Below are 27,947 nucleotides of genomic sequence, written 5' to 3'. Positions count from 1 at the left end.
AACAATTTATGGGACACAATCGAGAGGTCATTTCATGCACAGACCCGTGCACCGGTAGCACATACGCAATTATGGACGGCTATAGAGACAGTACGGCTCAATATTTCTGCGGGGGACTTCCAACGACTTGTTGGATTCATGGAATGTCGCGTTGCTGCACTACGCCGGGTGAAATGAGGTCCGACATGATATAAGAAGGTATCCATGACCTCACTGTACACTACTGGCCATTAAAATTCCTACGCCAAGAAGAAATGTAGATGATAAACGGGTATTCATTAGACCAATGTATTATACTAGAGCTGACATGTGATTACATTTTCACGCAATTTGGGTGCATAGATCCTGAGAAATCAGTACCCAGAACAACCACCTCTGGCCGTAATAACGGCCTTGATACGCCTGGGCATTGAGTCAAACAAAACTTGGATGGCGTGTATAGGTAAAGCTGCCCATGCAGCTTCAACACGATACCACAGTTCATCAAGAGTAGTGGCTGGCGTATTGTGACGAGCCAGTTACTCGGCCATCATTGACCAGACGTTTTCAATTGGTGAGAGATCTGGAGAATGTGCTGGACAGGACCTACAACATGCGGTCGTGCATTATCCTGCTGAAGTGTAGTGTTTCGCAGGGATCGAATAAAGGGTTGGGCCACGGGTCGTACCACATCTGAAATGCAACGTCTACTGTTCAAAGTGCCGTCAATGAGAACAAGAGGTGACCGAGACGTGTAACCAATGGCACCCCATACCATCACACCGGGTGATACGCCAGTATGGCGATGACGAATACACGCTTCCTATGTGCGTTCACCGCGATGTCGCCAAACACGGATGCGACCATCATGATGCTGTAGACAGAACCTGGATTCATCCGAAAAAATGACGTTTATCCAGGTTCGTCGTTGAGTACACTATCGCAGGCGCTCCTGTCTCTGATGCAGCGTCAAGGGTAACTGCAGCCATGGTCTCGGAGCTGATAGTCCATGCTGCTGCAAACGTCGTCGAACTGTTCGTGCAGATGGTTGTGGTCTTGCAAACGTCCCCATCTGTTGACTCAGGGATCGAGACGTGGCTGCACGATCTGTTACAGCCATGTCATCTCGACTGCTAGTGATACGAGGCCGTTGGGATCCAGCACGGCGTTCCGTATTACTCTCCTGAACCCACCGATTCCATTTCTTGTAACAGTCATTGGATCTCTACCAACGCGAGCAGCAATGCCGCGATACGATAAACCGCAGTCGCGATAGGCTACAATCCGACCTTTATCAAAGTCGAAAACGTGATGGTACGCATTTCTCCTCCTTACAAGAGGCATCACAACAACGTTTCACCAGGCAACGCCGGTCAACTGCTGTTTGTGAATGAGAAATCGGTTGGAAACTTCCCTCATGTCAGCACGTTGCAGGTGTCGCCACCAGCGCGAACCTTGTGTGAATGCTCTGAAAAGCTAATCATTTGCATACCACAGCATCTTCTTCCTGTCGGTTAAATTTCGCGTCTGTAGCACGTCATCTTCGTGTTGTAGCAATTTTAATGGCCATTAGTGTATGTAGCGTAATATACGAAATATGCGAAAAGTAATCATCTGAATTTCTTTGTGAAAAATCTTAAAGCTTTTTAAATGAAACGAATGTTATGAACGTTGTACGTCTTTACTCTTCATGTCTACGTATTTGCAGCCCGTCCCGTTACAGGGCTCCGCATTGAAGCATGTAGCAAGTCGGTGTGTAAAGCAACTTTGTTGGTGCGTGAGAAACAGTGTGCTGTAATCCTGTTTCGAATTCGATGACGTCGTCCACATTTCGAGCACCCTCCCACTCCGCAAGACAATGCAAGGCCACACACGAGCGCTGCAGCAATCCGACGCATTGGGTTCGCTGTATCATACTCCATGTGATTTTAATCTGTCTCCAAAACTTGAATAACACAATCGAGGACTTCACTTTAATCGAGACGAAGTGGCGAGAGCAGAGGTGAGGTTGTGGCTCCGTAAACGAAGTAAAACATTCTACAGCAACGGTATCAATAAACTGGTCCTTCGTTGGGAGAAACGAGTTCATCACCAGAGTGACTGTGTTGCGAAATAAATACTTATACATGCAGACTAAAGATGTAGAATGTTAATAAAGTTAGTTTTATTTAAAAAGCTTTGTTGTTGTTGTATTTGTGGTCTTCAGTCCAGTGACTGGTTTGATGCAGCTCTCCATGCTACTCTGTCCTGTGCAAGCTTCTTCATCTCCCAGTTCCTACTGTAACCTACATCCTTCTGAATCTGCTTAGTGTACTCATCCCTTCGTCTCCCTCTAAGATTTTTACCCTCCACGCTGCCCTCCAATACTAAATTGGTGATCCCTTGATGCCTCAGAATATGCCCTACCAACCGATCTCTTCTTCTAGTCAAGCTGTGCCACAAATTTCTCTTCTCTCCAGTTCTATTCAATACCTCCTCATTAGTTATGTGATCTACCCATCTATTCTTCAGCATTCTTCTGTAGCACCACATTTCGAAAGCTACTATTCTCTTCTTGTCTAAACTATTTATCGTCCATGTTTTACTTCCATACATGGCTACACTCCATACAAATACTTTCAGAAACGACTTCCTGACATTTAAATCTAAACTCGATGTTAACGAATTTCTCTTCTTCAGAAACGCTTTCCTTGCCATTGCCAGTATACATTTTATATCCTCTACTTCGACCATCATCAGTTATTTTGCTCCCCAAATAGCAAAACTGCTTTACTAATTTAAGTGTCTCATTTCCTAATCTAATTCCGGCAGCACCACCCGATTTAATTCGACTACATTCTATTATCCTTGTTTTGCTTTTTTTGATGTTCATCTTACATCCTCCTTTCAAGACATTGTCCATTCCGTTCAGCTGCTCTTACAGGTCCTTTGCTGTCTCTGACAGAATTACAATGTCATCGGCGAACCTCAAAGTTTATATTTCTTCTCCATAGGTTTTAATACCTACTCCGTATTTTTCTTTTGTTTCCTTTACTGCTTGCTCAATATACAGATTGAATAACATCGGGGAAAGGCTTTAAGTGTTTTCAAATAGAAGGTTGGGAGGCATTACGTTTCAGCACACCCACGTAAAACAGAACTTGTCAATTTTTAATGCTGTTTCGAATAAGTATTCGCTGTTAAGGCCGTAAGACACTTTCCATTGCGCTAGAAAACTTTCTAAATTGCCGTTATTGATTACTCCCCATCGCACCCCCCTCAGATTTAGTTATAAGTTGGCACTGTGGATAGGCCTTGAAAAACTGAACACAGACAATTGAGAAAACAGGAAGAAGTTGTGTGGAACTGTGAAAAAATAAGCGAAATATACAAACTGAGTAGTCCATTGGTATGATAGGCATCATCTAGGACATTACAAGGGCAGGTGCGCCGTGGTCTCGTGGTAACGTAGGCAGCTGCAGAGCGAGAGGTCTTTGGTTCAAATCTTCCATCAAATGAAAGGTTTAATTTTTTATTTTCAGTTTATGTGACAAACTCTTATGTTTTCATCACTTTTTTGGGAGTGGTTATCACATCCACAAGAAAAGCTAATCGGGCAAGTTAGAATCTTTTTACCCATTCGCCAAGTGTACAAGATAGGTGGTCGACAACATATTCCTGTCATGTGACGCATATGCCGTCGCCAGTGTCGTATAGAATATATCAGATGTGTTTTCCTGTGGAGGAATCGGTTGACCTATGACCTTGCGATCAAATGTTTTCGGATCCCATTGGAGAGGCACGTCCTTTCGTCTACTAATCGCACGGTTTTGCGATGAGGTCGCAAAACACAGACACTAAACTTATTATAGTGAACAGAGACGTCAGTGAACGAACGGACAGATCATAACTATGCAAAAATAAAGAAAGTAAACTTTTCACTCGATGGAAGACTTGAACCAAGAACCTATCGTTCTGTAGCTGTTCACGCTACCACGTTTTTTTTTCATTTTTTTTGAAGCAGCTTTGTCTTTCTTAGGTTCCTCTTTCCCTATTACACTGGTAATATCCTCTACAGCTATTGGTTCTCCTTTTTTCTCATGTTCCATAGAGTCCTTCACAATAATACTTTCTTCACCTACTTCTTTCTTCTTTTCTTCAATAATTTTCTCTGTAACTGTGTTCTCTCTCTCATCTTTTTCCTTTTCGTTTTCTGTATGATCAATATGAATTGTGTCTGCTCTTTCTCCTTCTTTAATAAGATCCTTTGGGACAACCTCTTCATTCTCTTCACCTTTCTTTCAGGCAGGTCTTCTGAAATATACCTCTCTTTTTCGACCATTTTCTCTGAAAGAGACACATCTTTTACATCATCCTTTTCTGTGATTTCTGGTGTGGAACTTTTCTCTTCTACTTTTCACCTTTCTTCAGCAAACTCTTTGGAAGATGGCATATCGCTCAGGGAAGGTTTTTTTTCTTCTTCAGCCTTTTCAAGTGAAACAATATATTGCTCATCTATATCCTTTGAAATGAGTTTTTCTTTTTCCAAATCTTTGCTTCTGTCTTCTTTAATTTTCTCTGTTGTGTGCTTCAAAACTGCTTTGCCCACTTCCTTAGATTTTTCTTCAACTATTTCGTATGGAACAGGTTTCTCTTTTTCTTCTAGCTTTTTCACTTCTGTAATATCTTCTGATATAACCTTCTCTTCTTACTTTTTCAATACTGTGTCCTTTGAAACTGGTTTCTCAGCTTCCTTTGCCTTTTCTTTGGGTATTCATGTGGAACAGCTTCCCCTTTATCTTCTGGTTTCTTCACTTCTTCACTGATATCGTCTGTAATAATCTTCTCTTCTTCCTTTGTCACTGTTGTGTCCTTCAAAATTGGTTTCTCCACTTCCTTTGCCTTCTCTTTAAGTATTTCATGTGGAACAGTTTCCTCTTTTTCTTCTGGTTTCTTCACTTTTTCAGTGATATCTTCTGTAATAACCTCCTCCTTTTCCCTCATCAGTACTGTGTCCTTTGAAGCTGGTTTCTCAGCTTCCTTTGCCGTTTCTTCAGGTATTTCGTGTAGAACAGTTTCTTCTTTTTCTTATGGTTTCTTCATTTCTCCAGTGACATCTTCTGTAATAATCTTCCCTTCTTCCTTTTTGTGTACTGTGTCCTTTGACACTGGTTTTACTTCTTCCTTTGTCTTTTCTTCGGGTATATCAGATGGAACTGTTTTCTCTTTTTCTTCTGGTTTTTTCGCTTCTTCAGTGATATCTTCTGTAATAACTTTCTCTTCTTCCTTTTTCAATACTGTGTCCTTTGAAACTGGTTTTGCAGCTTCCTTTATCTTTCTTCTGGTTTTGCATGTGGTACTGCTCCAGCTTGTTCTTCTGGTTTTTCCACTTCTTCAGTGACATCTTCTGTAATAACTTCCTCTTCTCCCTTTTTCACTACTGTGTCTTTTGAAACTGGCTTTGCATCTTCCTTTGTCTTTTCTTCGGGTATTTCAGATGGAACTGTTTTCTCTTTTTCTTCTGGTTTTTTCACTTCTTCAGTTATATCTTCTGTATCAATTTTCTCTTCTTCCTTTTTCACTACCGTGTCCTTAGAAACTGGTTTCTCGGCTTCCTTTGCCTTTTCTTCAAGTATTTCTTGTGGAACTGTTTTCTCTTTTTCTTCTGGTTTTTTCACTTCTTCAGTGATATCTTGTGTAATAACTTTCTCTTCATCCTTCATCACTACTGTGTCTTTTGAATCTGGTTTCTCAGCTTCCTTTCCCTTTTCTTCAAGTATTTCAGATGGATCTGTTTTCTCTTTTTCTTCTGCCTTTTTCACTTCTGCAGTGATATCTTCTGTAACAAACTTCTCTTCTTCCTTCTTTACTACTGTGTCCTTTTAAACTGGTTTCTCAGCTTCCTTTACCTTTCCTTCGGGTATTTCATGTGGAATAATTTCCTCTTTTTCTTCTGGTTTCTTCACTTTTTCAGTGATATCTTCCGTAATAACCTCCTCCTTTTCCCTCATCAGCGCTGCGTCCTTTGAAGCTGGTTTCTCAGCTTCCTTTGCCTTTTCTTTAGGTATTTCGTGTAGAACAGTTTCTTCTTTTTCTTCGGGTTTCTTCATTTCTCCAGTGACATCTTCTGTAATAACCTTCCCCTCTTCCTTTTTGACTACTGTGTCCTTTGACACTGGTTTTACATCATCCTTTGTCTTTTCTTCGGGTTTTTCAGATGGAACTGTTTTTTCTTTTTCTTCTGGTTTTTCCGCTTCTTCAGTGATATCTTCTCTAATAACCTTCTCTTCCTCCTTTTTCACTACTGTGTCCTTCAAAATTGGTTTCTCGGCTTCCTTTATCTTCCTTCAGGTATTTCATGTGGAGTAATTTCCTCTTTTTCTTCTGGTTTCTTTACTTCTTCAGTGATATCTTCTGTAATAACTTTCTCTGCTTCCTTTTTCACTACCGTGTCCATTGAAACTGGTTTCTCAGCATCCTTTATCTTTCCATCGGGTATTTCGTGTCGAGCAGTTTCCTCTTTTTCTTCTGATTTCTTGACTTTTCAGTGATATCTTCAACAATAACCTCTTCCTCTTCCTTTTTCACTTCTGTGTCTTTCGAAACTGGTTTCTCAGCTTCCTTTGCCTTTTCTTCAGGTATTTCATGTGGAATAGTTTCATCTTTTTCTTCTGGTTTCTTCACTTCTTCAGTGATATCTTCTGTAACAAGTTTCTCTTCTTCCTCTTTCACTACTGTGTCCTTTGAAACTGGTTTCTCAGGTACCTTTGCCTTTTCTTAAAGTATTTCTTCTGAAATTGTTTTCTCTTTTTCTTCTGGTTTTTTCACTTCTTCAGTGATATCTTCTGTAATAACCTTCTCTTCTTGCTTTTTAACTACTGTGTCTTTCGAAACTGGTTTTGCATCTTCCTTTATCTTTTCTTTGGATATTTCAAATGGAACTGTTTTCTCTTTTTCTTCTGGTTTTTTCACTTTTTCGGTGATATCTTCTGTAACAACTTTCTCTTCTTCCTCTTTCACTACTGTGTCCTTAGAAACCGGTTTCTCAGCTTCCTTTCCCTTTTCTTCAGGTATTTCTTGTGGAATAATTACCTCTTTTTCTTCTGGTTTCAACACGTCTGCAGTGATATCTTCTGTAATAATCTTCTCTTCTTCCTTTTTCACTACTGTGTCCTTTGAAACTGGTTCCTCATCTTCCTTTATCTTTCCTTCGGGTATTTCATGTGGAACAGTGTTATCTTTTTCTTCTGGTTTTTTCACTTCTTCAATGATATCTTCTGTAACAACTTTCTCTTCTTTCTTTTTCACTACTGTGTCTTTCGAAACTGGTTTCTCAGCTTCCTTTGCCTTTTCTTCAAGTATTTCTTGTGGAATAATTTCCTCTTTTTCTTCTGGTTTCTTCACTTCTTTAGTGATATCTTCTGTAATAATCTTCTCATCTTCCTTTTTCACTACTGTGTCCTTTATAACTGGTTTTGCAGCTTCCTTTTTCTTTTCTTTGGGTATTTCAGATGGAACCATTTTCTCTTTTTCTTCTGGTCTTTTCACTTCTTCAGTGATATGTTCTGTAATAACTTTCTCTTCTTCTTTTTCACTATTGTTTCTTTTGGAACTAGTTTCTCAGCTTCCTTTATCTTGTCTTCAGGTATTTCAGGTGGAACAGTTTTATCTTTTTCTTCTGGTTTTTTCACTTCTGCAATGATATCTTCTGTAATAACTTTCTCTTCTTCCTTTTTCACTAGTGTGTCAGCTTCCTTTGGCTTTTCTTCGCATGTTTCATGCGTCAAAGTCTCCTCTTTTTCTTCTGGTTTTATCTCTGCTTCAGTGATATGTTCTATAACAACTTCTCTTCTTCCTTTCTCATTATTGTTTCCTTCAAAAGTGGTTTCTCAGCTTCTTTTGCCTTTTCTTCTGGTAATGCATGTGGAACAGTTTCCTCTTTTTTCTGTCTTTTTCAGTTCTTCCATGATATCTTCTGTAATAACCTTGTGTTCTTCCATTTTCACTATTGTATCCTTTGTAATCATTTGCTCTGGTTCTTTTATCTTTTCTTTATCCATTTCCTTTGGGATAGTTATTTCTTTTTCCTCTGCTTCCTTGATTTCTACAACAGTTGCTTCTGTTACTGCTTCGCTTGTATCTTTCTTCTCTTCCTCTATCATCTCCTTTGAAACTATTTCCCATTCCTCCTGAATCATCTCTTCTATTTCTTCCTTTGGTAAACCTGTGCTTTTTCTTCCTGTTTTTTAACATGTTCAGTGATTTCAGGAACAATTTTCTTTTTGTCTTCTATAATCATTTTTTGATCAATTTCCTTTGAAATTCTTTTCGATTGATCCTCAGATTTTATTTTGCTTGTTTCTTTCGATACTAGTTTCTCAATCACATCCAGCTGTTTTATTTCTTTGGTGATTTCTTCTCGAACAACTTTCTCCTTTTCTTCTATCTTTTCTTCAGCCATCTTCTTCAGCCATCTTCTTCCTTTGCTCCCCCTTCAACAATTCGTTTTCCAGCAACTTCAACTTTTGCGTTTTCTTCTTCCTTCTTTTCCTCATCCACTTTCTTTACAGTTATTATCTCTTCTTCTGCCTTTATTTCAACCCTGTCATCAGAGGGAGTTTTTTCTTTTACTTCCAACTTAGTTATATCCTCTGTAATGACTCTGTCATCAGCCTTCTTCTCCAGAACCTGCTCCTTTAGTACTGCTGTCTCTTCTTTTGTCTTGAGTTCAGAAATTTCTGTTGGAGCAGGTTTCTCATTTTCTTCTAGTTGCTTTATTTCTTCAGGTATATCTTCAGTAATAACTGTCTCTTTGTCTTCTCCCTTATCTTCCACTGCTGCCTCCTTAGAAACTAGTTTATCTTCTTTCATCTTCTCTTCAGCCTTTTCCTTTGGAGCAGGCTTCTCCTTTTCTTCTGCTTTTAACATTACCAATGTCACATCCTCTGTAATAGCTTTTATCTTTTCTTCAGACTCTACCACGGGACCACGGCGCTCCTGAGCTCACGCTATCCATGATGTTGCCTATCTTGCCCATGGACTACTTAGTTTGTATATTTTGCTTATTTTTTCACAGTTCCACACAACTTCTTCCTGTTTTCTCAATTGATCTGTGTTCAGTTTTTCAAGGCTTATCCACTGTGCCAACTTATAATTAAATCTGAAGGGGGTGCAATGGGAACGTTCCCTTGTTAGCAACGAAAATAGCTCCACAAGTGGTGGTGCAGATTTATGCATTCAGTAACGATCGGTGTAGCATCGCACTGTAAGGTCGAAGATTTTGTTTGGCGGCACATTCTCAAAGAGTTGTAGGTGTTCCGCAACAAATTTTCTGCGGGATGATTTTCTACACAGTGATAAGGCTGCTTATCCTGGACGATAGTGCCATGTTCCGTTATGAGGGATCTCAAGTCTGTAAGCTTGTAGAACATATTGTATAATGTCTTGTAAAAGATTTGGAAGCCGGTTTTGGTAGCGATCTCATTAAACTGCAGGAAAGGGTATCCCAGTCGAACTAATTACTTGTATTGCTAGGTCATCAGGAAATAAAAAGTTTGGTGTTAATTTGCTTCCTACACTTATTCCAGTTATTTATTTATGTTATGTTTCGATGATCTTACAAGGTACCAGATTGCGAAGGAGTGAAAACAGGAAGTCACCTTTACTTATGCCCGTCTTTATTTCGAAAGATTCAGAGATTTCGACCACCACTTTTACTTCAGAGATTGTGTCTCGTAAATTGAGTTCCATGATGTTAATTGCTTTATTATCCATTCCGTATTCATGTAGTATATGAAACAGGGTAGTGACGTAGCTATCTTACTCACTGCAGTCTCTTAAATACGTCTGGGATAATGTGACACGGAGAAGTTCAAACAATTTATCTATAATCAAATAGTTTTTCTTTTATACTTGCTCGAATTTCCTGTTTTAACAAATACATCTACTGAAGGAGAGGCGAGTGCTTAGGAAATTTCCTCGACACTGCGAATCGGGAGATTAGCAGTCTCAAGAATCTATTTATGCTGCTTAGCCCATTCTTCTCCTACAAATAACCGCGCAGTTTGTTACAGTCTTCACCGCGAATTCCACCTTAACACGGAAATTGCACATTTAGTCCGAACAATCTTTCTTCGAGGCAATTTTGCAGCTGAACAGAAAATTTATGGCGTGGACCGGGCTTACGTAAAGTGCCGCGTGTTTCCAGTAGTAGGGAAACCTGTTTCCTCCCCTACAATGTTTTCGGGAGAAGTGTGCTATAAAATGCTCTGTATTTAGCTTACTCGGTAACATTTTAGCTTCTACTTCGCTGCGAATAAAGCCCGAAACATGTGAAAACGTTTTAAAGAGACGAGTGCCATACGGTCACACACGCACTTTTAGCTCTGATGTAAAATACGTATTTTGTGATTTACCGAATTTCGATAGTTGCCATGAATTATCCTGACACAAAATAGTTAATTGCTAGCTTGCTAGAAAATTACGTGAGAATGTCGGAGTAATCCTAGTATTATACCATCAAAAATAGTCTGGTCAGGTGAATACAGGGTTATAAATACAAAATCAAATAGGGGTAATGCAGGAGTGGGTTTAATAATGAATAAAAAATAGGAGTGCGGGTAAGCTACTACAAATAGCATAGTGAACGTATTATAGTGGCCAAGATAGACACGAAGCCCACACCTACTACAGTAGTACAAGTGTATATGCCAACTAGCTCTGCAGATTATGAAGAAATTGAAGAAATGTATTATGAGATAAAAGAAATTATTCAGGTAGTGAAGGGAGACGAAAATTTAATAGTCATGGGTAACTGGAATTCGACAGTAGGAAAAGGGAGAGAAGGAAACGTAGTAGGTGAATATGGATTGGGGCTAAGAAATGAAAGAGGAAGCAGTCTGTTAGAATTTTGCACAGAGCATAACTTAATCATAGCTAACACTTGGTTCAAGAATCATAAAAGAAGGTTGTATACGTGGAAGAATCCTGGAGATACTAAAAGGTATCAGATAGATTATATAATGGTAACACAGAGATTTAGGAACCAGGTTTTAAATTTAGGATATTTCCAGGGGCAGATGTGGACTCCGACCACAATCTATTGGTTATGAACTGTAGATTAAAACTGAAGAAATTGCAAAAAGGTGGGAATTTAAGGAGATGGGACCTGGATAAAATGACTAAACCAGAGGTTGTACAGAGTTTCAGGGAGAGCATAAGGGAACAATTGACAGGAATGGGGGAAAGAAATACAGTAGAAGACGAATGGGTAGCTCTGAGGGATGAAGTAGTGGAGGCAGCAGAGGATCAAGTAGGTAAAAAGACGAGGGCTACTAGAAATCCTTGAGTAACAGAAGAAATATTGAATTTAATTGATGAAAGGAGAAAATATAAAAATGCTGTAAATGAAGCAGGCAAAAAGGAATACAAACGTCTCAAAAATGAGATCGACAGGAAGTGCAAAATGGCTAATCAGGCAGGGTAAGACAGATACAGCCTACAGGAAAATTAAAGAGACCTTTGGAGAAAAGAGAGCCACTTGTATGAATATCAAGAGCTCAGATGAAAACCCAGTTCTAAGCAAAGAGGGGTAAGCAGAGAGGTGGAAGGAGTATATAGAGGGTCTATACAACGCCGATGTACTTGAGGACAATATTATGGAAACGGAAGAGGATGTAGATCAAGATGAAATGGGAGATAGGATACTGCGTGAAGAGTTTGACAGAGCACTGAAAGACCTGAGTCGAACCAAGGCCCCGGGAGTAGACAACATTCCATTAGAACTACTGACGGCCTTGGAAGAGCCAGTCCTAACAAATCTCTACCATCTGGTGAGCAAGATGTATGAGACAGGTGAAATACCCTCAGACTTCAAGACGAATATAATAATTCCAATCCCAAAGAAAGCAGGTGTTGACAGATGTGAAAATTACCGAACTATCAGTTTAATAAGTCACAGCTGCAAAATATTAACACGAATTATTTACAGACGAATGGAGAAACTGGTAGAAGCCGATCTCGGGGAAGATCAGTTTGGATTCCGTAGAAATGTTCGAACACGTGACGCAATACCGACCTTACGACTTATCTTAGAAGAAAAATTAAGGAAAGGCAAACCTAAGTTTCTAGCATTTGTAGACTTAGAGAAAGCTTTTGACAATGTTGACTGGAATACTCTGTTTCAAATTCTAAAGGTGGCAGGGGTAAAATACAGGGAGCGAAAGGCTATTTACAATTTGTACAGAAACCAGATGGCAGTTATAAGAGTCGAGGGGCATGAAAGGAAAGCAGTGGTTGGGAAGGGAGTGAGACAGGGTTGTAGCCTCTCCCCAATGTTATTCAATCTGTATATTGAGCAAGCAGTAAAGGAAACAAAAGAAAAATTTGGAGTAGGTATGAAAATCCAGGGAGAAGAAATAAAAACTTTGAGGTTCACCGATGACATTGTAATTCTGTCAGAGACAGCAAAGGACTTGGAAGAGCAGTTGAATGGAATGGACAGTGTCTTGAAAGGAGGATATAAGATGAACATCAACAAAAGCAAAACGAGGATAATTGAATGTAGTCGAATTAAGTCGGGTGATGCTGAGGGAATTAGATTAGGAAATGAGGCACTCAAAGTAGTAGAGGAGTTTTGCTATTTGGGGAGCAAAATAACTGATGATGGTCGAAGTAGAGAGGATATAAAATGTAGACTGGCAATGGCAAGGAAAGCGTTTCTGAAGAAGAAAAATTTCTTAACATCGAATATAGATTTAAGTGTCAGGAAGTCGTTTCTGAAAGTATTTGTATGGAGTGTAGCAAAGTATGGAAGTGAAACATGGACAATAAATAGTTTGGACAAGAAGAGAATAGGAGCTTTCGAAATGTGGTGCTACAGAAGAATGTTGAAGATTAGGTGGGTAGATCACGTAACTAATGAGGAGGTACTGAGTAGGATTGGGGAGAAGAGAAGTTTGTGGCACAACGTGAGTAGAAGAAGGGATCGGTTGGTAGGACATGTCCTGAGGCATCAAGGGATCACAAATTTAGCATTGGAGGGCAGCGTGGAGGGTAAAAATCGTAGAGGGAGACCAAGAGATGACTACACTAAGCAGATTCAGAAGGATGTAGGTTGCAGTAGGTACTGGGAGATGAAGGAGCTTGCACAGGACAGATTAGCATGGAGAGCTGCATCAAACCAGTCTCAGGACTGAAGTCCATAACAACAACAACATATGACGGTGTACCTAAAGTCTCCAATCTGTGGCGAAAAGACGTCTACTCGGAAGAATAATGCAAAACCGAGAGAAGTAGATGAAGTTAAAACCGAATCGCCACTGCTCAATATTTTAGCAATGACGATTAGAAACAAAGTTCAGTTAACTTCATACATTTTTAAATACGTAGAGTAGCTTTTTTTAATTAACAGTAGCCAGGGGAAAATTTGGAAGGAAGATTTTCAAAATATCTCATTAATGAAATAACCAACGGTCGCCAGTTCCTTACCGGAATAAGAATCATTAAATTGGAACTGAACTTGATACGCGTAAGCAATCCTACGTAAAAATAGTTATTGGCGTCATGACATAGAACTCACCCTTTCAAGTACTTCGCACCACACATGTCATTTTAGTCAGGTAATAATCAAATAGCAAACACATACAACATATCATATTAATTTTCAAAGATCAGTTAAAGTAAGATTGATTACTGGCTGTGGACAGAAGCTTTTTGTTACGTTACTCACCGTAATACTGACTGTTGTTATTGCAAGCAGAAAGATTGTTTGTATTTAGCAGTTACTTTGATATCTCTTTGTAAAATAAGTTACAAATTGTGCCACAAACTATAAATTAGGACTTTGCTTTGACAATGAAATTCAGTGTCCACGTTACGTAAAGTTTTACTACCAATATTTTCTTATTATGAAAGTTACTCTATTTTTAGCAAATGAATTAATACTGGCTTTTGCATCATTCTGTTTTTGATATTATTCATACTACAACCAAAGATTTCATTGTTACATAATTGTCCAGAATTGGAAAAATTATGTTTTGATAATCTAATAAATTTATGTTCATTTTCAGTTCATTTTCTGATTATCTCGGTTCATACAAAGGAATAGGAAAGAGACTACTTGGATAATGACTTAGGAAAATTATTTTTGTGACAATATGCACGAAAACAATGTTATTCAAGCAATAAAATTCCAACTACGCTGGTCAGTCTATTCCACTCCTAGTTATAAAAGTCTAGATCTTTTTTCACTTCATGATGCCGTTGGTTTGTCGAGTGGCTTCATTTAGTGGTAAATAGGGCACAGGTTGATCTTCTTGCCATACCATGGCCAATAACAAGGGCCCTCAGTACTCTTGATGGCCGCGTGGGATTAGCCGAGCGGTCTCAGGCGCTGCAGTCATGGACTGTGCGGCTGGTCCTGGCGGAGGTTCGAGTCCTCCCTCGGGCATGGGTGTCTGTGTTTGTCCTTTGGATAATTTAGGTTAAGTAGTGTGTAGGCTTAGGGACTGATGACCTTAGCAGTTAAGTACCATAAGATTTCACACGTATTTGAACATTTACTCTTGATGTTATGTGAATTACTCTTAATGCTCTTGTACTGTGTCCAATAAATGCCATACCTTGCCCATATTAAACATCCGCTAAACGACCAATTCAGTTTTCGCTGCTCCCCACTTCGGAAACAAACTTTTTGTCTCTGCACTTTTGCGTAGTCACACCGGCGAATACACACAACCAACGACACCAATCGTCTCCTCGCGACTCCCAACTGCTACTAGTTTTGGTGCGCTCGCACGCCCGGCGGTAATGCATTTACAATTTAATACAGTCTTTGACAATAGTTTTTCCCTGACTAGGCCAGCGTGTCTGCTTACAAAATGCTTATATTCCATGCGTATTCCCTTTCTTAAATAACAAATAGCATTTATAACTTGACGACATTTACAAGAATAATATTTAGCACAACTAACAAAACAAACTTCGCAAAACACGTAGAAATTTTATGATCATCCACAGAGTTGTGGTGTTCCAAATGGACTCCACGATCCTCATATATCAAACCCACGGATTTTTCAGTTGACAGTACACTAAAAATGACATGTAATCCGTCAAAATTTGTCATGTTGAGCATTTGAAGAAACAAATCCAATCAGAATTTAAAAGCCCACAGTCCCGTATGATTTGTGACAATATTTGCAAATCAGAGTTGAAAAGATGCAGTGTTTGCTTGGTATAGTATGGAAACTATTTTCAGCATGTTTTGTAGGTTCATTGAACTCAGCTTGTATTGGAAACAGATGGAATAACCGACGAGTCGCAGTGTGGAATGTCAGAAGTTGTGTGTCATAATAAGCTTGTATTTTCATTTATGTATTGTGTGTTGCGAAACCCGCAGTCTAGGGGTAGCGTCTTTGACTAGCAGTCAAAACGTCCTGGGTCTCAGGCTGGAAAAAAGCCACTGCTTCAGTTTTGAAGAGAAATTATCAGCAATGGCCGCCGAACACTTCCGGCAAAAAAAGTCACACTCGTTCTGCAAACGACATTCTCAAAGAGGGTGGAGGAATGGACAAGGGTTCAGGGCACTCGCTTGCCCTTGCAATGGTAAACTGCACCTAAAACACCGAAGAATCAGCAATAATAAACTTGATGAGGATGCAGAAGACAAATCATTTGTTCAAAAATGGTTCAAATAGCTCTGAGCACTATGGGACTTAACTTCTGAGGTCATCAGTCCCCTAGAACTTAGAACAACTTAAACCTAACTAACCTAAGGACATCACACACATCCGTGCCCGAGGCAGGATTCGAACCTGCGATAGTAGCGGTCGCGCGGTTCCAGACTGTAGCGCCTAGAACCGCTCGGCCACGCCGGCCGGCCAAATGATGTGTATCCACCGGGTAGTGACCTATAATTAGAACGTATTATGATAATCTCGTCATTGGTAAAATATTCCAGATTGGTATCCCTTTCTAATCTCCTGGAGGGGACTGTCTAGGGGGAGGTAACTACGAGAAATAACCGAGGAATAACCGACGAGCCGTAGCGTGGAATGTCAGAAGTTTGAACGTTGTAGGGAAACTAGAAAATCTGAAAAGAGCAATGCAAAGATTCGATCTAGATGTAATGCAGATCTGTGAAGTGAAATGGAAAGAAGATAAAGAGTTTTGGTCGGCAGCCGAAAATGGGATAACGGCAGTAGGATTCGTTACGAATAAGAAAGGGCGACAGAGAGTAGACCACTGCGAACCATCCAGGGGCAGATACAGACTCAGATTACAAATCTAGTAGTGATGAAGAGTAGACTGAAGCTTGAAATATGGTAGGGAAGAATCAGTGTGGAATGAAATGGGAAATGAAGTTGAAGAGGTGTGAACAGGTGTTAAACAGACGTAGCTACAAGGAAGGCAGCTCCGAAGAAATCTTGGGTAGAAGCAAAAATTACTCGAAGAAAGAAGTAGTGCAAAAATACTCAGGGGAAAACAAGAATACAGCAATATAAATCAATTAAGAATGAAATAAATAAGGTAGCGCAGTGAAGCCAAAGCGAAATGGCTGCGGGAAAAAATGTCAAGAAATCGAAATGGAAATGATTGTCTGAGGTTCTGACTCAGCATACAGAAAAATCAAAACAACCCTTCTTGAAATTATAAGCAAGAGTGCAATGGGAATCCCACTGGGAAACTCAGAGAAGGGATAGATAGTGTGGGTAGGTGGAAAGAGTACATTTAAGGGTACACTGAAGGTATCTATGAGAGGGTAAAGTTGTCTGATGACATGATAAAAGAAGGAATGGAAATGGGAGGGGACGAGTATTACAGTCAAAATTTAAAAGAACATTGGAAGACATGATATCAAATGGTTCAAATGGCTCTGAGCACTATGGGACTTAACATCTGTGGTCATCAGTCCCCTAGAACTTAGAACTACTTAAACCTAACTAACCTAAGGACATCACACGCATCCATGCCCGAGGCAGGATTCGAACCTGCGACTGTAGCGGGCGCACGGTTCCAGACGAGGCGCCTAGAACCGCTCGGCCACACCAGCCAGCATGGTATCAAATAAGGCAGACGGAATATATATTACACCGGATTACACCGGAATTTCTAATATCACTGGGGGATGAGGCAAACAAACGACTATTGAAATTGGCGTGTACAGTGTAAGACACTGCCGACATACCATCAGACTTTCCGAACAATTCCAATGGTGAGCAGAAGTCAGGATGTAGAAGTCACGGGGCTTAGAGGTGAACAGATTGGAGCTCTGTAGGCTATGCAGCCGACTGACGCCGTCATCTGGGGTCCAGTGTTAGAGCCCTCAGCTGCATGGTTATATCAGAGAGGCGCAGTGTCTCAACTGTGCTCGCGTCACATAGTAGATTATGGTAAGCGTCGTTTACAGCTCCAGCATATTAGTACATGCAAGAGATTTTACTTTAAATTCATGCATACGATCTGCTGACAATGATAATATACACAAAATGTACAGAAAAATGGAATGTCCGCAGCTCGTGGTCTAGTGGCTAGTGTTGCTACCTCTGAATCACGGGGTCCCGGGTTCGATTCCCGGCCGGGTTGGGGATTTTCCCTACCCGGGGACTGGGTGTTTGTGTTCTTCTCATCATTTCATCATCATCATCATCGCCATTCGTGACAGTGGATAAATTGGATTGTTTAAAAATTGGACTGTGTAAAAACTGGGACTTTGTACGGGCGCTGATGACCGTGCAGTTGAGCGCCCCACGAACCAAACATCATCATACAGAAAAATGGAAAGGTGTGACAGAAAGCGCAGGTAACTGCCAGAACTATCACACAATCAGCTTAACAGTTCATGCATCCAAGTTGCTGAATAATAATATACAGAATAATGGAAAATAAAACTATCTATTAGATGACGATCAGTTTGGCTTTAGGAAAGGTAAATGCACCAGCGACGTAATCTTGATAATCGAAGAAAGACTGAAGGAAAATCAAGATACGTTCACAGGACCTGTTGACCCGGACTAAAATGGTGGTAGGTATTCGACAATCTGAGAAAAATAGGAGTGAGCTGTTGGCGAATGCGGGTAGTATACAATATGTACAAGAACCAAGAGGAAACGATAAGAATGGAGGACTAAGAACGAGCCGGCCGCAGTGGCAGAGCGGTTCTAGGCACTTCAGTCCGGAACCACGCTGCTGCTAAGGTCGCAGGTTCGAATCCTGCCTCGGGCATGGATGTGTGTGATGTCCTTAGGTTAGTTAGGTTTAAGTAGTTCTAAGTCTAGGGGACTGATGACATCAGATGTTAAGTCCCATAGTGCTTGGAGCCATTTTTGAACTAAGAACGAAAAGCACGGTTAAAATGGGGATCAGAAAAAAATGCAATCTTTCACCCCTACTGTTTAATCTACACATAGAACAAGCAATGACGAATTAAAACAACCGTTCACGAGTGAGATTAAAATTCAAGGTGAAAGAACATCGATGGTAAGATTTTCTGACGACATTGCGTTCTCAGTGACAGTGAAGAAGAATTACAGGATCTAATATACGTCAACAGGGTCCATAGTAGACTGTAACGTGGTTTTTATTTAATCGTACGATTATCTAACTTTAACTACTCTGTACTGTCGAAATTGTCTTCAATTAGACCTTGAAATATAGCAAGCCTATATGGTCTCAGTTCCAGTTTCTTCTGAAGTCTTCATAGCTTGCTCTTACTATTCCGTACTCCTTGGGTGCTTTTCTGTCAGATACAGGTGTTTATTGCAGAAAATATTGCGCGACAGCATGAACATTCCCTTCTGTAGTAGGGGGCTTTGTCCTGTCTGAACGAGGCACTCAGCTATTGTACGAAATCATCATCATACAATTTATAGTCAGAGACGTAATCATCCTGCAGACAGAGCATCTTTGGTGTATGTAATACTATCTGTCCGAATTTCGTAAATCAACTGTTTTAAAAATTGATGTACGACTTACTCTTGTTTCAACTCTTGTTTTAAAGCTTGTCTGGTATGTTTCTTATATTCCTCTTGTCGGCATCCGAAAAGGTAATCTACCATTTATCAGCGTATCTGATAACGAATTAATTAGAATACGTAATTGTAATATATTGAAAATTACGTTCTGTTTTATTTAGCAGACAGAACAATCACTAATATCCTGCTCTGCTAAATATAAATATTTTACGTGATTTCAGCATATTGAGCCAGTTGGAAGTCGTCGCTCTGGTAACGTTACGATCTCACGCCATTAGCTTCCTATCGTTTCCAAATTACAACGTACATCATTCGAGCCTGCAGTCTATGGCTGGCTCTATGGGACTTAACTTCTAAGGTCGTCAGTCCCCTAGAACTTAGAACTACTTAAAAGTAACCAACCTAAGAACATCACACTCATCCATGCCCGAGGCAGGATTCGAACCTGCGACCGTAGCGGTCGCACGGCTCCAGACTGTAGCGGCTAGAACCGCTCAGCCACCCCGGCCGGCCCTGCAGTCTAAAAAATTAACGAAGTCAGATTACAATAGCTTCCTATCGTTTCCAAATTACAACGCACATCATTCGAGCCTGCAGTCTAAAAAATTAACGAAGTCAGATTACAATCATTATCTTCATACAAAGCTGAATTTTTGCATCGACTATATCAATTATATGATCAGGCGTCCCAAGGCTCACTATTTTCCACATACGTACATCGCATTAGGTAACGGCATTGCCGCAGTGGATACACCGGTTTCCGCGCTGTCAGGCGTGGCCGGCACTTGGATGGGTGGCCATCCAGGCCGCCATGCGCTGTTGCCATTTTCGGTGTGCACTCAGCCTCGTGATGCCAATTGAGGAGCTACTCGACCGAACAATAGCGGATCCGGTCGCAGAAAACCGTCACAACGACCGGGAGAACGGTGTGCTGACCACACGCCCTCCTATCCGCATCCTCAACTGAGGATGACACGGCGGTCGGATGGTCCAGATGGGCCACTTGTGGCCTGAAGACGGAGTGCTTACATGGCATGGCTTCAAGAATTATGAATTTACGACAAGAAAAGAGCACATATTGAACTAACGACAATCTTAAGTTATATCATTGAGGTTAGCAGCAATACACACCGCCTTCACGACATGCGACATATTCACAATAATGATTCATAGCAATCCACGAAATGTTTTTGTTATACATCCAATCACGAATCACAAAACTTTTATTAACCAGGTAATTATTTTCGATCAGCTATGACCAGGAAGCATGAAGCATGGACCTTGCCATTGGCGGGGCAGATTGCGTGCTTCAGCGATTCACATGACCGCACTGTAGATACAACTACAATGGAAGGGTATTCTGCTGAGAGGCCAGACAAACGTACGGTTCCTGAATAGAGGCATCAGCCTTTTCAGTTATTGCAGAATCAACAGTCTGGATGACGGACTGACATGGCCTCGCAATATCAGCCTCCGGTTTTATGCGGCCCGCCACGAGTTGTTCTTCCGTGCCAACCTCTTCGTCTCAGAGTAGCACTTGCAACCTACGTACTCAATTATTACCGGGATGTATTCTACTCTGTTTTCCTCTACAGTTTGTACCCTTTAGTACCATGGAAGTTATCGCCTGGAATCGTAACAGTTGTCCTATCATCCTGTCCCTTCTTCTTGTCAGTGTTTTCCCTGCATTACTTTCGCCGATTATGCGGAGAACCTCCTCATTCCTTACCTTGTCAGTGCATGCAATTTTCAACACTCTTCTGTAGCACCACATCTAAAATGTTTCGATTCCCTTCTTTTCCGGTTTTTGCGTAGTCCATATTTCACTCTCATACAATGCTGTACTCCAAACGTATATTCCCAGAATCTTCTTCCTCAAGTTAAGGTCTACACTGTGTGATCAAAAGTATCCGGACACCTGGCTGAAAATGACTTACAAGTTTGTGGCGTCCTCCATCGGTAACGCTGGAATTTAATATGGTGTTGGCCAACCCTTAGCCTTGATGACAGCTTCCACTGACGCAGGCATACGTTCAATAAGGTGCTGGAAAGTTTCTTTCGGAATGGCAGTCCATTCTTCACGGAGCGCTGCACTGAGGAGAGGTATCGATGACGGTCGATGAGACCTGGCGCGAGGTCGGCGTTGCAAAGCATCGCAAAGGTGTTCTATAGGATTCGGCTCAGGAATCTGTGCAGGCCAGTCCATTACAGGGATGTTGTTGTTGGGTAACCACTCCGCCACAGGCCGTGCATTATGAACAGCTGCTCGATCGTGTTGAAAGATGGAATCGCCATCCCCGATTTGCTCTTCAACAGTGGGAAGCAATAAGGTGCTTAAAACATCAATGTGGGCCTGTTGTGTGATAGTGCCACGCAAAACAACGAGGGGTGGAAGCCCCCTCCATGAAAAACACGGCCACATCATAACACCACCGCTTTCGAATTTTACTGTTGGCGCTGGCAGATGACGTGCACCGGGAATTCGCCACACCCACACCCTGCCATCGGATCGCCTCATTGTGTACCGTGATTCGTCACTCCACACAACGTTTTTCCACTGTTCTCTCGTGCAATGTTTACGCTCCTTACACTAAGCGAGGCGTCCTTTGGCATTTATCGGCGTGATGTGTGGCTTATGAATAGCGGCTCGACCATGAAATCCAAGTTTTCTCACCTCCCACCTAACTGTCGCAATGCTTGCAGTGGATCCTGATGGAATCTGGAATTCCTTTGTGATGGTCTGGATAGATATCTGCCTACTACACATTACGACCCTCTTCAACATTCGACGGTCTCTGTTAGTCAACAGACGAGGTCGGCCTGTACGCTTTTGTGCCGTACGTGTCCCTTCACGTTTCCACTTCACTATCACTTAGGAAACAATGGATCTAGGGATGTATAGGCGTGTGGAAATCTCACGTACAGACTGTTCTCTCACGATTTCTAATGACTACTAAGGTCGCTGATGTGGAGTACCTGGCAGTAGGTGGCAGCACAATGCACCTAATATGAAAACACGTATGTTTTGGGGGGTGTCCGGATACTTTTGATCACATAGTGTATGTTTGATACTAGTAGATTTTTCTATACTTGTAGAGTTCTCTTGACCAGGAATGCACTTTCTGTCAGTTTTAGTCCGCTTTTTATGTCCTCATTGCTCCGTCCATCATGGATTATTTTGTTGCCTAGATAGCAGAATTCCTTAACTACATCTATTTCGTGATCACCAATTGTGATGTTAAGTTTCTCACTCTTCTCATTTCTGCCACTTTTCATACCTTCGTCATTCTTAGATTTACTCTCAGTCCATACTCTGTTCTCACGAGGATACTTAACTGTCGTCAGCGAATATTATCACTCATATCTCTTTACCATGATTTTTAATTCCACACCTGAATCTTTCATTTATTTTCGTCATTGCTTCTTCAATGTATAGATTGAACAGCAGGGGAGAAAGATAACATATCTGTCTTACACCCGTTTTAATCCGTCTTCCACTCTTATTGTTCCCTATTGACTCTTTCACATATTGTATATTACCGCTCTTTCCCCATAGCTTACCCCTATTTTTCTCATAATGACGAACATCTTGAACCATTTCACACTGTCGAAAGCATTTTCCAGGTCAACAGATCCTATGATCATGTCTTATTTTCCTTTAGTCTTGTTTCCATCAGAACTGACTTTCTGGTGCCTTTACCTTTCCTACAGCCAAACAGATTGTCATCTGACGAATTCTCAATTCATTCCCATTCTTCTGTATATTATTGTCAGTAACTTGGTTGCATGAGCTGTTAAGCAGATAGTGAGATAATTCTCGCACTTGTCAGCTGTTGCTGTCTTCGGAATTGTGGGGATGATGTTTTCAGAAGGTCAAATGGTATATCGATAGACACTTACATTCTACACACTAACTGCACAGTCGTCTTGCTGCCACTTCCCCCAATGATTTTAGAAATTCTGAGGGATGTTATCTACCCTTGTGCCTTATTCGGTCTTAAGTCTTCCAAAGATCTTTGAAACTCTGATTTTAGTATTGGATCCCTATCTGTTCACTGTTGATTCGCGTTTCTTCTTCTATCAAGTCATCAGAGAAGTTTTCCTCCTCATAGAGGCCTTCAAAGTACTCTTTCCTCCTATTCGCTCTCTACTCTACATTTAACAGTGGAATTCCCATTGTACTTTTAATGTTACCCCACTCGCTTTTAATTTCAGCGATGGTTTTTCTCAAATTTCCTCTATGCTGAGTCAGTCGTTCCGATAATAATTTATTTTTCGTCATCGTTTTCATGCACCCATTTTGCCTTTGCTTCCCAGCACTTCCTGTTTATTTCATTCCTAAGTGACTTGTATTTCTACAGTCCTGAATTTCCATGAACATTTCCTTACTCTGTCGATCAACTGAAGTATTTCTTCCCTTACCCATGGGGTCTTCGCAGTTACCTTCTTTGTACCTATATTTTCCTTTACAACTTCTTTGATTGCTCTTTTTAGAGATGTCAATTTCTCAACTGAATTGCGTGCTCAGATATTCCTTATCGCATTATCTATAACCTCAGAGAACTTCAAGTGTATATCTTCATCTCTTCGTATCGCACTTCTTTGCACACTGATTCTTTCTGACTACTCTCTTAAACTTCAACCTACTCTTCCTCATTAACAAATCGTGATCTGAATCTACATCTGCCCTTGGGTACACCTTAAATCAAATATCTGATTTCAGAATCTCTGCCTGACAGTGATGTAAACTAACTGAAATCGTCCCGTATGTCCTGGCCTTTCCCAAGTATAATTCCTCCTCAAGTGATTTTTGAACATAGTATTCGGTATTACTAACTTAAATTTATTTCCAAGCTCAGTTATTCTTTCTCCTGTCTCATTCCTACTAGCAAGCCCATATTCTACCGTAATCATTTCGTCTACTCCTTCCCCTACAAACACATTCCAATCGCCCATGGCTATTACATTTTCAGTCACACTCAGTTGACCAGAAATCCTTGTCTTCTTTCCATTTCACTTCATGGAAGCCCACTATATCTACATTGAGCCTTACCATTGCCCTTTTCAAATTTTCTGTCTCCCCTACCACGATCAAACTTCTGACATTGCACGCCCCGGCTCGTGGGCTCATGAGCGTTATCGTTTCGCTGGTTATTCGGTCTCCTTCTCATGGTCACCCGCTCGTTGGCATTCCCCTCCAGGAGATCGGAGGACTAGCCCGGAGTCATTTGCCAGTGGAGAGATCATCATGACACTTTTTCAATTACATGCCACATGTCATATGGATACTCATTTGTGTTTCTAATGCTGTGGTTTGCATTGCCTTCTGCATCCTCATGTCGTTGATCATTGGTGATTCTTCCGCCTTTAGGGGCAGTTTTCCACTCCAAGGGCGGAGAGTACCCTGAACCTACGTCTGCTTCTCCGCCCTCTTTGACGTGGCCGTTAGCTGAACTTCTCGGCCGCCATTGCAGTTCTACTTTATGGTTAAATGATGAAGATATCCTCTTGGGTAAAATATTTCGGAGTTATCTTGTCTCCATTCGGAATCCCAGGAGGGGACTTGTCAGGTGGATGTCGTCGTTCGGAGAAACAAAACTGACATCCTGAATCGGAGGGTGCATTGTTAGATCCCTCAATCGGGCAGGTAGGTTAGAAAATTTAAAAAGAAAAATGGATTGGTTGAAGTTAAATACAGTGGAAATTAGTGAACTTCGGTGGAAAGAGGAACAGGACTACTGGTCAGGTGAATACAGGGTTATGAAAACGAAATGAAATAGGGGTAATGTGGGAGTAGACCACTGGTCAGTTGAATACAGGGTTATAAATACGAAATGAAATAGGGAAAATGTGGGAGCAGGTTCAATAATAAATAAGGAAATAAGAAAATAGATAAACTTCTATGAACAGCATACTGAATGCATTAACGTTGCCAAGACAGACACGAAGCCTAGGCCCACCACAGTGGTACAAGTTCATATACCAACTAGGTCTGCAAATGGTGAAGAATTGAAGAAATGATCTAGGTGATAATCTGAGCAGCCCCCTCAGATTGTTTGCAGATGACGCTGTAATTTACCGTCCAGTAAAATCATCAGACGATCAATTCCAATTACAAAATGATCTAGAGAGAATTTCGGTATGTTGCGAAAAGTGGCAATTGGCACTAAACAAAGAAAAGTTCGAGGTCATCTACATGGGTATTAAAAGAAATCCGATAAATTATGGGTATATGATAAGTCGCACAAATCTAAGGGCTGTCAATTCGACCAAATACCTAGGAATTACAATTACAAGCAACTTAAACTGGAAAGACCACTTCGATAATATTGTGGCGAAGGCGAAACAAAGACCGCGCCTTGTTGGCAGAACACTTAGAAGATGCGACAAACCCACTAAAGAGACAGCCTACATTACACTTGTCCGTCCTCTGCTGCAATATTGCTGCGCGGTGTGGGATCCTTACCAGACAATTGTCGGAGGACATCGAAAAAGTGCAAAGAAGGCAGCCCGTTTCGTGTTATCGCGCAATAGGGGTGAGAGTGTCACTGATATGATACGCGATTTGGGGTGGCAGTCAGTGAAACAATGGCGGTTTTCTTTGCGGCGAGATCAAATATTTTGTCGACACCCACCTACGTAGGGAGAAATGATCATCATAATAAAATACGAAAAATCAGTGCTCGAACGGAAAGATTTAGGTGTTCCTTTTTTCCACGCGTCATTGGAGAGGGGAATGTTAGAGAAGTAGTATGAAAATGGTTCTATGAACCCTCTGCCAGGCACTTACCTGTGAATTGCAGAGTAACCATGTAGATGTAGAATGTAGTATTTACTAAGCCACGGTGTTTCCCTTACACTCGGCAAAGCTAAATGTTCGGTTAATAGAATCACAGGCAACCTGTTCTAGAAATTCACGAGTATTCTGTAATGAATAAAGGAACTACCCCAGATTCCAGGAGGGAGCAAATCCATCGGTGGCCAACACGTTGGAATATTTCACACTTCTAAATTGTCACACAAGCATTCCTTTAGGATTGGCCAGTTTTCTGGACGATTAAAGAACTCAATAGTGAAAGTGAACTATAAAAAAAGGAGAAGGGAATAATGTAGATAGTTTTAGACCTATTTCTATGCCATCGGTGTAGAGAAAATTTTCTCAGAAGGCTGTGTATATGAGTAATCGATCACTTCAGTTCACGTGATCTGGTGTCAAACGTACAGCTCGGTTTCATAAAAGTTTAACAACTGAAGGCGCTATTTTGTCTTTTCTCGTTGAGGTGCTGCACGGATTAGACAAAAATTCCTAATACTGGTCATCTCCTTTTATTGAACTAAGCCATTTGATTATGTTGATCACAAAATATTACTGCAGAATTGGGATCATTATGGAATCAGAGGAGAAGCTCACAATCGGATCCTCTCATACTTTAACCACAGACACAGAAAGTTCATTCTCCAGCGTAATCGGAACGGCTTTGAGCTGGCATCTGATTGGAGCATGGTTAAGTGTGGAAGGAGGGGGGGGGGGGTAAGGGCATGTCTCTGGGGTCAATGTTGGGACTAGTACCATTTATGATATACGCAGGGCTATTACAATTATAGTATTATAGTACCACTCTGAAAAAAGAAAAAAAAACAACAACTCAGAACGGAATATTATAGGAGAAGGGGGAAACATAATGGTAAAAATTACCACAATTTTACCAATAGATGGCGCTGTAGGCGGCAGAAGAATCAAAACGAAAGACTCGGGGTACACGGCTGCTCCTTTGTTTGCTCTAATGGTTAAGTTCTATAACAGGAATGGTGACTGTGCGCCAGCACCTCTGCAGAAGTTCCAGACACTCAAGAGTATTAAAAACGGTGTTGGTCAGATGTCTGCCAAGGGCCTGGAGAAAATGATTACAAAATTCGAGGGACAGGTGCTTTTGATATGCAATGTGGAAGAGATAGGAAAACAAATGATCCGACTTAGCAGAAGATGTGCAGGAGGGGTCGAGCAGTGTTGTGCGAATATGCATTACACGGTAACTTCTTCGAACTTTGGACTTGCATGTGAGCACGGTGCATCAAACTCTACGAAACATCGTGTAATGGTATCTGTACAAAATTACCCATGTTCACGAGTTGCTTCTTGCTAACATGCCAGTAAGACAAACGTTTGCTCTAGAATTTTTTGCTTGCATACAAGAGGTCAATAAATGGCTGCGGAAAATTCTGTGAACAGAAGAAGCCCATTTCCACTTCCAATGACATGTCAGCATGTCAATATGCAGAAAATGGGTAACGGAAAATCAGCTCGACCAGTACCGTTTAATTCTGCAAAGGAAAAAGTGAGGTGCAGGTTGACGGCATTGTTTATCGTGGGGCCATATTTTTCCGAGGTCCTGTTACCTGTGCCGTCACTGGTAAGGGCCATGACTGTCTTTTGCGCACCAACGTCATTCCACCCTTTCAACATTTTAAGCAATATGGCGCTCCTCCGCACACTGCATAGCCAGCGAAGCAGCTGCCGCAGAGGCGTTTTGGAAATGCTAAAACTATCAGCAGTTGTTGCCTATAACCTGGACATTCAGGTAACCTGGTCTTAATCAATGTGACTTCCTACTGCGAGGTTATCTAAAAGATACTGTGTTCACTGCTCTGATTATCAACTGCGAGCGTGTGGGTGCTATTCTGTCATTCTGCGCAACGGATTAATCTGAGATGTACACTTTACCCTGTGGCTCCTGAAAGATGCAATTTCCACCACCCACACTACTACAGAAGTCAGACAGACGCTCCTAGCGTTCTAAAGAGAAATGCCTGAAAAACTTTCAGCAATAAATATCTTCTGGAGTCGCCCACTGTAAGGAAATGACACAAAAATTCACAAAATTTCTTACGTAACTAGTGGGATACTTGGGTGCTGGAGTAGTGCTAGTTAGTGTAAGAAAAACATGAAACCAACGAAAATTATTATTTATTTTGCAAAAATTCTGAGAAATCACAATGGCACTTTTAGTTGTGAACTTA

The 27,947-nt window shown here is 41.0% G+C and overlaps 2 protein-coding genes across 2 annotated transcripts; both read right to left on the bottom strand.

Annotated features, from left to right (window-relative positions):
- Positions 1-5,840: 5,840 nt before the first annotated feature.
- Positions 5,841-7,479, bottom strand: LOC124795634 (golgin subfamily A member 6-like protein 22). Its single transcript, XM_047259706.1, has 3 exons — positions 6,814-7,479; positions 6,500-6,729; positions 5,841-6,303 (listed from the first exon to the last, which is right to left on the bottom strand). The coding sequence occupies exons 1-3, from the start codon at positions 7,477-7,479 to the stop codon at positions 5,841-5,843; spliced, it is 1,359 nt and encodes a 452-aa protein (XP_047115662.1).
- Positions 7,480-7,502: 23 nt separating this feature from the next.
- On the bottom strand, positions 7,503-8,156 carry LOC124795633 (chemotaxis regulatory protein ChePep-like). Its single transcript, XM_047259705.1, has 2 exons — positions 7,862-8,156; positions 7,503-7,774 (listed from the first exon to the last, which is right to left on the bottom strand). Exons 1-2 carry the CDS (start codon positions 8,154-8,156, stop codon positions 7,503-7,505), a joined length of 567 nt encoding a protein of 188 aa, XP_047115661.1.
- Between the last annotated feature and the right edge of the window lie 19,791 nt (positions 8,157-27,947).

This window comes from Schistocerca piceifrons, chromosome 4 (assembly GCF_021461385.2).
Source record: "Schistocerca piceifrons isolate TAMUIC-IGC-003096 chromosome 4, iqSchPice1.1, whole genome shotgun sequence".
Lineage (NCBI taxonomy): Eukaryota > Metazoa > Arthropoda > Insecta > Orthoptera > Acrididae > Schistocerca > Schistocerca piceifrons.
This window is presented reverse-complemented; position numbering and strand designations above follow the sequence as displayed.